General features: G+C 30.8%; 1 protein-coding gene across 1 annotated transcript; it reads right to left on the reverse strand.

Annotated features, from left to right (window-relative positions):
* Window positions 1-5,339: 5,339 nt before the first annotated feature.
* On the reverse strand, window positions 5,340-7,232 carry LOC101507741 (uncharacterized). The gene has a single exon (XM_073368395.1). The coding sequence runs from the start codon at window positions 7,187-7,189 to the stop codon at window positions 5,924-5,926; it is 1,266 nt and encodes a 421-aa protein (XP_073224496.1). The 5' UTR covers window positions 7,190-7,232; the 3' UTR covers window positions 5,340-5,923.
* Between the last annotated feature and the right edge of the window lie 5,628 nt (window positions 7,233-12,860).

Consider the following 12,860-nt stretch of genomic DNA (forward strand, 5'->3'; position numbering starts at 1 on the left):
CATGCGAGCATTATTGGCAGCCTCAGATATGCCACTGATTGTATTAGACCTGAAATTGCCTACGTCGCGGGATTGTTGTGAGGGTTTACTAGTATACCTAGTATGGAGCATTTACATGCAATCGAAAGAGTCGTGATATACCTTAAAAAGACCAACAAGCTGGTTGAGATGCTTGCTAGCTAATATCCCGTTATGGGAAAAACCTTTGTCAGTTGTATTGATCCACTGCGATAGTACTGGGATTATTTCAAAGATTGAGAATCATTATTACAACGATAAGAGATACAAATTCGTCGTAAGCACAACACTATTAGAGAGTTACTTTCTAAAGGAGTTGTTATAGTGGATCATGTATGCACTGACGAGAATTTAGCAGATCCTTTGACGAAAGGATTAGCTAGAGAGAAAGTCATAAATACATCCAAAAGAATGAGACTAATGCCTATAAAGCTACACATGATGATAACTCGACCTAAAGGACTGGAGATCCCAAGAATTAGGTTCAACGGGTAATAACAAGTCGTGAAGTGATATGAGATGAACATTCTATTATAAATACAAGAAGCATGATTCTTGAAGTGATGATAGGATGAGGTAATAGAAACTCTTAATGAGATCTATACTCTATGTGGAGTGGAGTACCTAGCTATACGAGTACTCTTTATAGACTCCCCTATGTGAATGTGGAAGTGGGGCCGCTTCCTATGGAATTTTGAGGCAGAATTTCTAGAGCATTCGTTATACTGGGATATACGAGCAAGACCATTAATGCACGGACTTTTGAGAATACACCATATGAAAAGGTTGTGTGTGGGTTTGATATCAGAGATATAGTTCAAGACTACAAGTCACTCTTGTTGAATATGAATCTCACTTACTATGCAAAGGTTCAAGTCAAGAGACACATTTGTTTATGCACGGCCTTATAGAAGCATTTGACATTATTTCATAAACACTTTTTTAAATTCAAGTGGAGGATTGTTGGAACATAGAGTGAATTTAAAAACTGTTGAAGTCCCATATTGGAAAATACTCATATTTTGAGTAGTTTTCAACTTTATAAATACTAAAGTCTCACATAGGAAAGAAAACATATGTGGGTATGCTTCCATCACTATATAATGAGTTTCAAACTATTTTGAAAAGCACACTAAAGTTGGATGCATTTTTCAACTTTCTCTTTTCTCTCTTTTCTATTATGCTCGGCTGATTTCCGAGCCACTTCTCCCATTTCTTTATGTCCCTTTGATATTTATGAGTGATTTTATACTGTTGTCCCTTCGATTATTTTAGAGTGGTTGTTCTACCGTAGTCCCTTTGTTTTTTAGAGCGATTGTTATGTTGTAGTCCCTTCGTTTTTTAGAGCGGTTTTGTATCATAGTCCTATTGATTTTTAGAGCGGTTGTTATACCGTAGTTCCGTCGATTTTTTAGTGGTCCTACTATCACTATCCTTTTAGAGCGGTTTTTATGTCGTAGTTTCGTTGAATTTTTAGTGGTCCTAATACCACTATGAGCGGTTTGTATATCGTAGTCTTTTGTAGTTGTTTTTGTGTTGTAGTTTTTTAGAGCAGTTTTTTGTGTTGTAGTCCTTTTGATTTATGAGTAGTCATAGTACCATATTGCGAGTGAGTTTAATTGTCATATTGAGAGTGCCTTTAACCGTCATATTGAGGGTGTAATTCTAGAACGGTTTTCTACGGTGTAGTAGAACTCCAATTAAGTGAATCTATACTGTTTTATCATGGGGACTTCGTGGTTGATAGTCTGTCTTGTACAATTTGAGCAGTACCGCAAAATGTTTTAAAGAGAGCGACCTAGTCCGCGACTCAACCCAATAATCTTTTCGGTGACATAAATTGTAATTTTTAAACCGTCTTCTAAACTAAAAAATAACAGGAATATTTTAAACACGAGCATTAAGTTGCAACATGAATTTCTTCAAAATAAATGTTGCAATGTTAATGGTGAAAGAAACTATTGCTCAGTTTAGTAAAAGTGGTTGATCTCTTACAACATGATCTTCCAATTGTATATAAAATAAAATTTGAAAATTTTATTACTAATTATAACGAATTTTAATTAAAGATAAATTTAAAAAAAAAAGAGATTAAGTTCTTGTTGAAAAATAATTTTTTAACAGATTTTAATTATCATTTGGACATTTTTTAAATCACCAAAATGTTTTTCTTTAAAAAACTGAAAGATTAAAAGAAAAGAAGAAAAAAACCATTTAATTAATTAGATCCACTGACGAGCATGTATGCATGTCATATGTCAAGGAGTTAGACATTTAGAACAATATTAGTTAACCAATGTGAAACCAAAAACTAGGTTCATAAATTGTTTTGTCTATTAAATTGTCAAGTGTTGAAAAACTAGTGAAATTGAATTGATTAATTTATTACAAAAATTATATATAAAGGAAGAATGTAAAACTAAAAATTAAGTTAAGAGATTATCAATTTTGTCAACTTTTATCATTAATTGACTTAGCACAATTGTAATTACCATATTTGTTTTAGACTCTTACGTTTGTTTGGGAATAAGCAGAAAAGAAGAGAAAATAGTAATTTGTAAGGATGGAAAGAAAATAGAAAGGGAGGAAAACGGCTCCCCTTGTTTGAGGAAAAAAATTTCAGGAAATTGAGAGAAAAATACTTATTATTAATATTTTTATTTTGTTTTGTTTTGAGAGTATAAAACAATTTGCCAAAGTTCTCCAAAGTCATTTTAATACACATGAGGTATCATCACCTTTCTCTTTATTTTATTTTATTTTATTTTATTTTTTTTAACTCCCAAAAGAAACTTTAATTTATTTTTAATTTTCTCCTACTTAAAAAAGTTTTGCTACAACTTTTTCTTTTTGCGTGTAAATAGAATGATAAATGTTACAATAAACTCACACGTACACAACTAAAAGATATTGGGTTCTAACTCAAAACAAAACGTTCAATTTAACAATATTAATATTTGATAATTGAACTAAATTTAAAGACAAATTTTACTTTAAGCTTACAATTATGTTGGACCAACGTGTGTTTGTTTACTCTTCAAATAGCTATAACTATAATAGGATATATGTTGTTTCAAAAAGAACAATCAATGGTTCTTAAATCACAAGACAAACTGTTTTATAGCTAAATTTTACTTAAGTCAGTATTTTGAAAAAATGGATTACCATTACTAAATTTGAGGCAAATACACACTATCAACAACCATCATCATACCTCACTTAGTGGACTTCTTGCTATCATGAAAGTGGTTGGGGCTAAATCATTGGCCCAACAAGTTTAATTTAAAATTGAGAAATAGAATTAATGTAAATGTAGATGTAGTGTTTGTTCTTTGCCATCATTTATTTAGATAAGATATAAAATGTCATACTCAATTATCCAAAATAAAACTATAATACAATTTTGGAGAGACACTTATGAAAATGTTTGTTGATATTGATGGGTTGTTTTTAGTAATAAAGCAGAGTGACCAAAATTGTGAGTCATGCGCATATATCGGTTTGTGTGAAGTCACAAGCCGGTGCAATACTACAGTCGACAAATTTGAGGTCGTCCGATTAAAATAGGATAGTTCATATTTCAATCACGGTATTTTATATTAAATGAAAATAAAAAATTGTCTTAAATTTAAACCTTTTGATTTTGATTAGACGAACCAAAAGTGCTGAGTGCCTGACTATAACTAGTCTGACAGCGCTTAATAGAAATTCAGAAAAATCTTAGCGAAATTTCGAATGGACTTAAATCAAATTATTCATTCTATAAAATGTGTTTTCCAAAATCATATTAGTTCAAAATCTCTCATAAACTAAATATCCAACTCTCTTCTAATAAATGTATATAATCTTGTAAAAATTCATGGGTAATTCATTACTGCAAACCATCATTCATGGAAAATAATAAAAACTAATTTGTAAAAAGCATGTCTTTTTTATCATACACGTTGGAGCTATCAATATGTAACTAAGTAATTTCAACTTCAAATCTTAAAATATGAATAAACTTTCAACAAATGAAGTCCTACTGTCTTTGTTGCATATATACAGTAATGAAATAGGCTAGGAATAACTAACAAATTTGATATTGTTAATAACAATCTCTATGTAAAATCAGCCGATAGGAAAACTAACACAACCTCCTAGAATTAAAGAGACTAATCTCTCTCAACCAAACCAACAAAAAATTACTGAATGAGAATTTGTTTTCCAGTCGAGCCTTATTCTATTTAAAGATACAAACACAAAGGAAGTATCCACGTAGAAAAGAAGGTTAAATTGTTTGTTTGGATTAACATACATTGAACTCAAAATTCAAAATGACTTACAAGCACAACTTTTGAAACTTGCACCTAGAAGGAATTCCATTTTGAATCAACTAGACCACGAAAAGAACAGGATGCTACTTCAGCAATACTGTTTGACAAGGCCATATTTCTTGTAATCCAAACCAATGCAATACATCGTCTCCAATCATTTTCTCTAGATTTTTCTACCAAATCACAGTTCATTCAACTCTAATGATATCCTGAAATTGTTTTTTTCTTGAAAAATAAAAAAAAACCCATAAATTTAAGGGATAAGATAGTATGTAGTAAGTAGCACTGACACTTCATATTAATAACGTGTCTGGTATCAAAGACACATGTCAGTGTCAGATACCAACACAACATCGACATATATTGTTGTGTTCAATCACTTTTTCATTTTCTCAAAATATAATCGATGTCAATGTGCCAGTGTCGGTGCTTCATAAGTATCCCTCATTCTTTGATAATAGCCTTACTATTTGAATGGGTAGAGAAGGACTTTTCTATTGTACCACATAACTTACCTCCACTGTTAGCTCATTATTTCACAACAAGCTCAGACAATACTAACTGGTCCTGACAATTTGGTATCCCAAACTTGGTGCTCTGACTTGGGAGTAACACATCATGTGACCGTTGATGCTAATAATCCGATGTAACGTAACGGTTAACAATATAATTTGATGAAAAAGTATCAATTAGTGGATAATGAAGTCATATTGATGAAATAAGATGAAATACAGTTAGGGAGTACTAAGGATAGTAACATAACCCTTTAACAGCTTTGCTAAAAAATAGCCAAATATGACATGTAATAGCTCAGAGGCACTTGCTCCTACATATGCTAATGGAAAGTTAAGAATCAAGTTGAAAAGGAATCTAAGAAGAGAAACATTCAGAAGGAGGGACATAATGAATCAGAAAGAAGAGTAAAACATTCTGGAACATGATAAGCTTATAATCAAAGCTAATAAACAGAACTGAAACAATTTAAATAGCAAGTAACACAAGTGCTGAAAAACAGAAAAAGCAGAATTAAAATTAAAAGTAACATATAGAAACAAAACAGTATTAGGAGCATTCCCATAATTAAGACCCACCAAGGAGCATTCTCCTAAATGACATGTATCTTACCTATTCACAATCACATTCATACCAATACTAACAAGAAAGCATCTTACCTAATATTGCTTTTTCGATATTAGACCTCTAGAAATCATTTCCTGTAGAAGCTTTTCTGCCTTATCTATCTCATTTTGTTCAAAGAGGGCATAAATAATTGTTTCATAGCTCACAAGGTCAGGAATACAACCATTGTCTTCCATTCTTGATAACAAAGCAAGTGCTTCATCAAACAAGCAATCCTTACAAAACCCATTTATCAGAATATTATATGTCCAAACAGTTAGTTGATAGCCTTTAGTCAAAAGATCATGAAACACCACTTGTGCATTCTTAAGTTGTCCATCTTTGCATAGTCCATCAATTAGTATGTTATATGAGTTCACATCTAGATGAATACCTTGGCCTTGAATGTCCTTAACCAGTGAAATTGCTTTGTCAAGATTATCTTTGCATAAAGCATGTAATAAACAATTTTAAGTCACTATATCAATTGGTTGACCTATACCATGCATCTCATCTACAAGCTCCCAAGCAATAGAGATTTTGCCCGATTTGCAAAAACCATCAATGAGGGTCCCATAAGTTACCACATTAGGAACAATCTCCTTATTACGCATTTCTTTAAAGAGCTTCATGGCTTTATCCACCATTTTATTCTTGCACATTCCATTAATAATGATGTTGTAGCTCCAAACATTGGGTACCACTCCCTTGTGGACCATACTGCTGAATATATCTAAGGCCTTGTTCACTTCATTAATCAAACAATAACCATTCATGAATGTGTTATAAGTAACAACAGTTGGATGTACACCCTGTTTAATCATTATAGCTAACACATTCAAAGCTTCTTTCACATTTCCTTTTTTGCATAAGCCATCCACCAATATACTAAAAGTATAAACATTTGGGTAAATTTTTTTCATTGTCATTTCATAGAACAAACCTAATGCTTCTTTTAATTTATCAACCATGCAAAATCCATATAGCAGAGCACTGAAAGTGATAACAGTAGGAGAAATTCTCTTTGAAATCATTTCAACATACAATTCATAGGCATGGTTTACAGAATTGTATTTACAGAAACTATCAATTATAGTGTTATACATTACCACATCAGCATTGACAAATTTCGCGTCAATTAGTCTCAGCAATTGCAGGGCGGCTCTTGTTTCCCCCATTTTACACAACCCATTTATCAAGGTCCCATAGCTAACTTGATTCAATAGAAATCCCTGCTTAATAACATGATCATGAAAATGCAGAGCTTCCTGAACCTTATTGTCAAGACATAGACCTTTCATAAGAATAGTCAAAGTTATAATATCTACTTGAAGTCCCATCTTGAGAATTTTAGCGAATAAAGAAAAGGAAAAATTCATTTGACGTAAGTGACAGTAACAATTAATCAAGATATTAAAAGTAACAATATCAAGCTTAATTCCCTTGAATTCCAAATGTTCAGAAAGGGAAATAGCAGTTAGATAATGCTTCATCTTCACGAGAGAACCTAAAATCTTAGTGAAGTCAACAATGGATGGGGTAGGATTCATACCGAGCATGCGATGGAATGAGGAAACAGCATCATCAACATTGTTAACATCGTTGGAATTGAAACGTGAAGAAAATGAAAGAAGAAAAGTGTTTGAAGAAGAAATTGGAAGAAAATTGGGAATGGAAGAAAGAGAATACCTAGTTAGGGTTAGTAACCTTGAAACTGAAACGGAGAAACAATTCATAATCAAAAACGGAGAAGAACAGAGAAACGTGAGGAAACTTTGCGTTTTGATATCTTGATAGTAAGTAGAAGAGGTTCATTAATTTTGCACTTCTTTGTCCAATAATGCTATTCACACCCCCCAAATTGCTATTCACACCCCTCAAACTTTAAAAAAAATTAAAGTGCCCAAAATGCCCCTATCATCAATATTACACATTTAATATCCCATAACTCCCATTCATCACACTCATAACTCACATACCAATATTCAAAATCATTTAATATCCAATAACTCCCATTTTTTGTTTTTGTAAATCTGGAGATTTTACGTGAACTCAGTTTACGTACGTTTTGGAGTTACGTGAATTGAGTTCACGTATGTTTTAAAAAACTGAAATTCTGAAACTCTACGCAATCTGAATTCACGTACACCTACGTGAACTCAGATTGCCTATTAAATGGAGTTTGAAACATGAATTCTCATATTGTACGCAATCTGAATTCACGTACCCTACGTAAACTTAGATTGCGTAATGATGAATAATAAACCATGTACGTGAATTGAAATTGCGTACGTAAAAAAAATTTGAAAAATTGTTATGTACGTAAACTGCAATTCACGTAAGTTTACGCGAACTCAGTTCACGTATACATACGTTATTTCAATTCACGTAAGGTTTGGATTTTGAAATTTTGTCCACGTACGTGAATTGAGTTCACGTACGTTTCTGGGTTTTTGAAAACTTTTTTGCGTACGTGAACTGAAGGTACGTTTCTGGGTTTAGGGCAACGAAAGTTGTCTTCTTCATCAAAAATGGAAACTACTTTCCTTCAATTTTCAGGCATTGTATTCTTAAATACATAAAACAAAACAACATAACACAATAAAAACAAAGAATGATTATTACTTACTTGATTCACAACAATGATAATAACTTGATGAACTTGGTTGATGATGATTGATGATTAATGATTGATGATGATGATTGATGAAAATAGTGGATGATGATTGATGATGAATATGAAGAAGATGAACAACAATGAAAATATGGAATGTAGAATGAAGAGGAAGAAGATGATATGAATAAGTAATGTTATGAAGAAAATGAAGGGAAGGGCATTTTGGGGATTTTGATTTTTTTTTAAGTTTGAGGGGTGTGAATAGCATTATTGTTCTTTGTCACCTTCACCACTCTATTAATTCATATTTAAGTTCATAGTATTAAAGTTCATATTTACCAAATTGCATTATTATTTTATATTTACTTTAATTCCATGCGGCCTTTAAAATTAACTTTTTTTTTTACTGAAGTTGATAAGCATAGTTTAAAAATTGAAACAAATTTAATTTACTGAAATTAAATAAATTTAAAAAAACAAAATTTTCTCTTATAAAAGAAATATTTAATTACACATACTATTATTCTATTTCTCTTTTCGTTCATGTTATAATATTGTGTCCTCAAATCTTTAGATTACATAACAACAAACGAAAAACGACCATCTTTGCATGCAATTGAACGAACGAAAGTGAATGTGATCCACATTTTGATATTAAATAACTATGTGAATGTCTTAACATTGTTGAAATTTCAAAAATAATTTTCTACTAAGTTATTTTTTAAAACAGACAACATATACCTGCTATTCAAATTTTGACGAACTTCGAATGATACAAAAATTTAACCGGGTGTTTTATATATCAACTATAATGAGAATTTGATCTCGTTATATTTTTCTAAACTAAGGAATAAAAATTTCATCACATAAAAATTTATTCGCAAAATTTTATAAAGTTTTAATTTGTAGATTTATTATAAAAAAATTTAAGTGACCGATACATTTATCCATGATTGAAATGCGACTCGTTTAAGAACGAACTCGGAGATTGAACGAGATGATGTGACTTAAAGTCACAAAATATCTAGATATTTTTCTAGGATATTAATATTTTACGGAGTGGTTTATAAAAACATTTAGATATTTCCTTACTATGTAGTAAGACTTTGTAAGGACCAAAATGAACAATTTGACTATCTATTTTTGTGTGTTGACTAGAATCACTTGTGTAAAAAGGATTAGATGAGAAGTGATGGGTTACTGAAATATTTTAAAAATATTTTCATAGACCCAGTTAGAATTATTCGTAGGAGAATAATTTAATCGAATTATAGAGGATTATTATCGACAAATATTTTAAGACGTCGCACAAAACCTCCAACTACAAAGTTGTTTCACTACTTGAGAGGATTGCAAAGAGTTAGGGATTACAAAGTAGCAATATCAATCACCAGAAAGGGGGTTTGAATTGTAATTTCACCTTTTTAAAATTTCTTGTTAAAACTTAAAAAGAATTTAACTCAAGATTAATCTTAGTTATGAAAATAGAAAACGGAGAACGTTCTTGGTTAGTGAAAAACAAAGAATTTAATTTATCTATTTAATTTGATAATCAAAAGACTAGAAATAAATAGATATAAGGGAAGAGATATCACATAGAGATATATTCTGGTTCATCCAACCCGGGTTACGTCCAGTCATCACAACTGTGATATTTTTCCCTTAGTATTCAAAACGGAGAATATTCTTGGTTTTTACACCATCAGTCCAGATCAACCTTGATCTGATACAACTTCATCTTTCAACCTAGAAAGAATTTCGATAATCACCTTTCAGCCTTGAAAGGATTTTTACAAACACACTCAATCTAATATGAAAGATATAATTGAGTTACAAATGATGTGTATGGTAAAAGTGTTTGGGATCTTGAAACTTCTTAACACTTGTTTGAGATAAATGAAAGATAAACTCAGTAACTAATGATCCAAAGATATAGTTAAGAGCGTTTGAGTTTGCTTGAAGAGTTTTTTGACTTGTTACTTGAACAAGTGTTGGTAGATTTGTAGATTGAGCTATTGCCTTCACCTTCCAATTGATCTTCAATTTATAGATGATAAAAGGAATTGAATATTAAGTTTAAAATGAATATATTCGTTGGACACACTTCTCAAGTGTTAGACATGTTTTAAAGCAATTAAACATGTGTTTATTTGATGTCTAGAACGTTCTTGGCAATCGGATAACGTTCTTGCTTTTAGGTCTCATGGAAAATGTGAATGAGTTGTCACATGTCAGTTGGCACAGTTTTGAGTCAGGTTTATGTAGAATTTTCTGCAGAATATTGTAAGTACAATGTACTTGTGTCTTTGCTCGCAACTCATCAATTTGGAGATCAATCTTGAGGCTGTTTTTCTCCTTAGGGCATTCAACTCGAGTTTTAGGCTTCATTGTTGATTTGAGAAGTCTTGATAGTCTTTAATAAGTGGTTTATACTGTGGAAATTTCTCTGTTTTAATTTTATCTTTAAAAGAGAATTAAAACCAGAACGTTCGTTTGTAAAAACAAGAACATTCTTCGTTTCTGTTTTGTATGATTGCTGAATTTTGACAATTGTTATGTTTCAGTCCTTGCATAAAAACTTAATGTGCTTTCTGCAAAAAGTTGCAGCAACAATGTCCTTGCTATCATGGATGTCCTTGCTCATAGTTCATCAATTTGGAGATTGATCTTGATGTTTTGCCTTTGTTGATCCTCTTTGATCGAATCTATCTAAAACAATCTTGTGTAAATTATTAAATTCATCTGTAATGAATATTGTTATTTTGTAGTGTAGATAAATGTACTTTCACAACCCATATCGGTCCTAAATTACAACTCAAAAGAGACATGACTGAAGTGTTACCTGAAATTAAGTTAAGGAATTGTGGGAGTAATTATGCCAAAATTTAACTATTATTTTGCATCGTAATAGATTCAGGATGACTCAACCGATCTTGACAACAATAAATAAACTTTAATATGATTTGTAAGCTTCAGATATACAATAACATGCATTCCAGTCGTTCTAATCCTTTTGAATCAATAATAAACAATCATATCTTTTAAAATTTTGTAGTTAAAATAAACTTTATAGAGATTTTAAAGACTTATTTACCTTTTGTATTATCACCTGTATAAAGAAGATGACGTGTTGCATATAAATAAATAAGAACACAAAACTTCCTTTAATAAATAAAATTCAATAAATTATATATACATATTTTATTTAAATAACTATAATTTAAATAAAAAAAGAAAATATATTTATATATAAACCATACGACATCTATAAATCATGACATATTTTTCTCTTTAGAACTTTCACAAAAGAAAATAAACTTTTTTTTATATATATATATATAAGAATTTCATAAAAATCATTTAGTAATACATATTATCACTTATCATATATCTAAAATATAAACATTTTCAAAATATATGTTATATATATCCGATCATAAATAACTTTTATAAAGAAAATTTAATATCAATTCATATTAATTCATTAGTAATATTTTAAAAATTTAAGATAATTAGATTTAGAATTACTTCAAAAATATACCACTACGCATAACTCACAAATAGAGGAGATGATCAAGATTAGAAAAAGAAATCATGTGACTTTTTTAAGTGATCACATGTAACTTAAATAACTTTTAATTATGATCATCCATGTATATTTATGTGGTCAATATTTAATCACCCCACTCTTTCATTTCATTTCTTTTAAATTAACACTAAAATCAAATAGAATTTATATATTTCAATCACGATCTAAATGTGTAATTTTTCATGAACTCAAACACAAATCTTTATAAATGGTAACCATTGAAAATCTTACATTTTACAATACGCTACAAAAAAATTGACGTATCGTGACACGCAAAATTTGTCACTTAAAGTTACAAACTGTAGGTAAATGTCAATAATACTTTGAGTGACACCCAAATTTAGTGTCAACTTTAAGGGGGCGTCCTGCTACACTTTGAGGACTATCACTACATGTTCTGAGGATTGTCTGTCACTAAAAATTAGTCAAATATAAATAAAAAATTTGTTATTCCTACGGTATTTTCTGTAACACCCCGTTTTTCAAAGCGAGGGTATATATATATATTTTTTTAAAAGTAATTAAAAACGAACAAAGAATTAAATCAGGAAATGCCTTTGGATAAATAAATGAGTCATTATAATTTACAAGCAGCGGAAAAGTTTCTCCAATTACAAATCCAAAACATTTACACAACATCAAATGGTACATGGAACCCATTCAAAGATGATGTCAAACTGATAATATTAGTAAAAGTACAGTTTTCCAAACTAAAAATACTCCAAACCAAAAAGAAGGACACCTAGTTCCTATACATCATCCTAATCTGATCATCCTACCAAAAAGCTATACACCCTGAGTATCTCCACGCGCCCCGTGAGATCCTCCTAATGTAACTGCAATCACGCGTTCCCATCTCCATTCCCGTCCGTAGGGTACGAACCGGTAGGATCGTCCTGACTCTCATCTGAGGGCAAAGCCCAGATTTCCACAATAATTGTAAAGGGTCACCAACCGAAATTAACAGATAACACATAACATTTAAGTTTTAAATGCACAAAATAACCTTTCAACTAAGCATGCACCTTAAAAGGATTTTCCATATGCTAAAAGTTCATATAATGCTTGCCAATTAACAATGAACTCAAAATAAATTTCTCAAACCATCAAGTAATATATAACTAACCAAGACATTGATAAATCAATGAGCAATCTGTTATCTAACTCAAAATAAGAATTTCTACTAATCCAATCGATTGGG

This window comes from Cicer arietinum, chromosome 5 (genome assembly GCF_000331145.2).
Source record: "Cicer arietinum cultivar CDC Frontier isolate Library 1 chromosome 5, Cicar.CDCFrontier_v2.0, whole genome shotgun sequence".
Taxonomy (NCBI): domain Eukaryota; kingdom Viridiplantae; phylum Streptophyta; class Magnoliopsida; order Fabales; family Fabaceae; genus Cicer; species Cicer arietinum.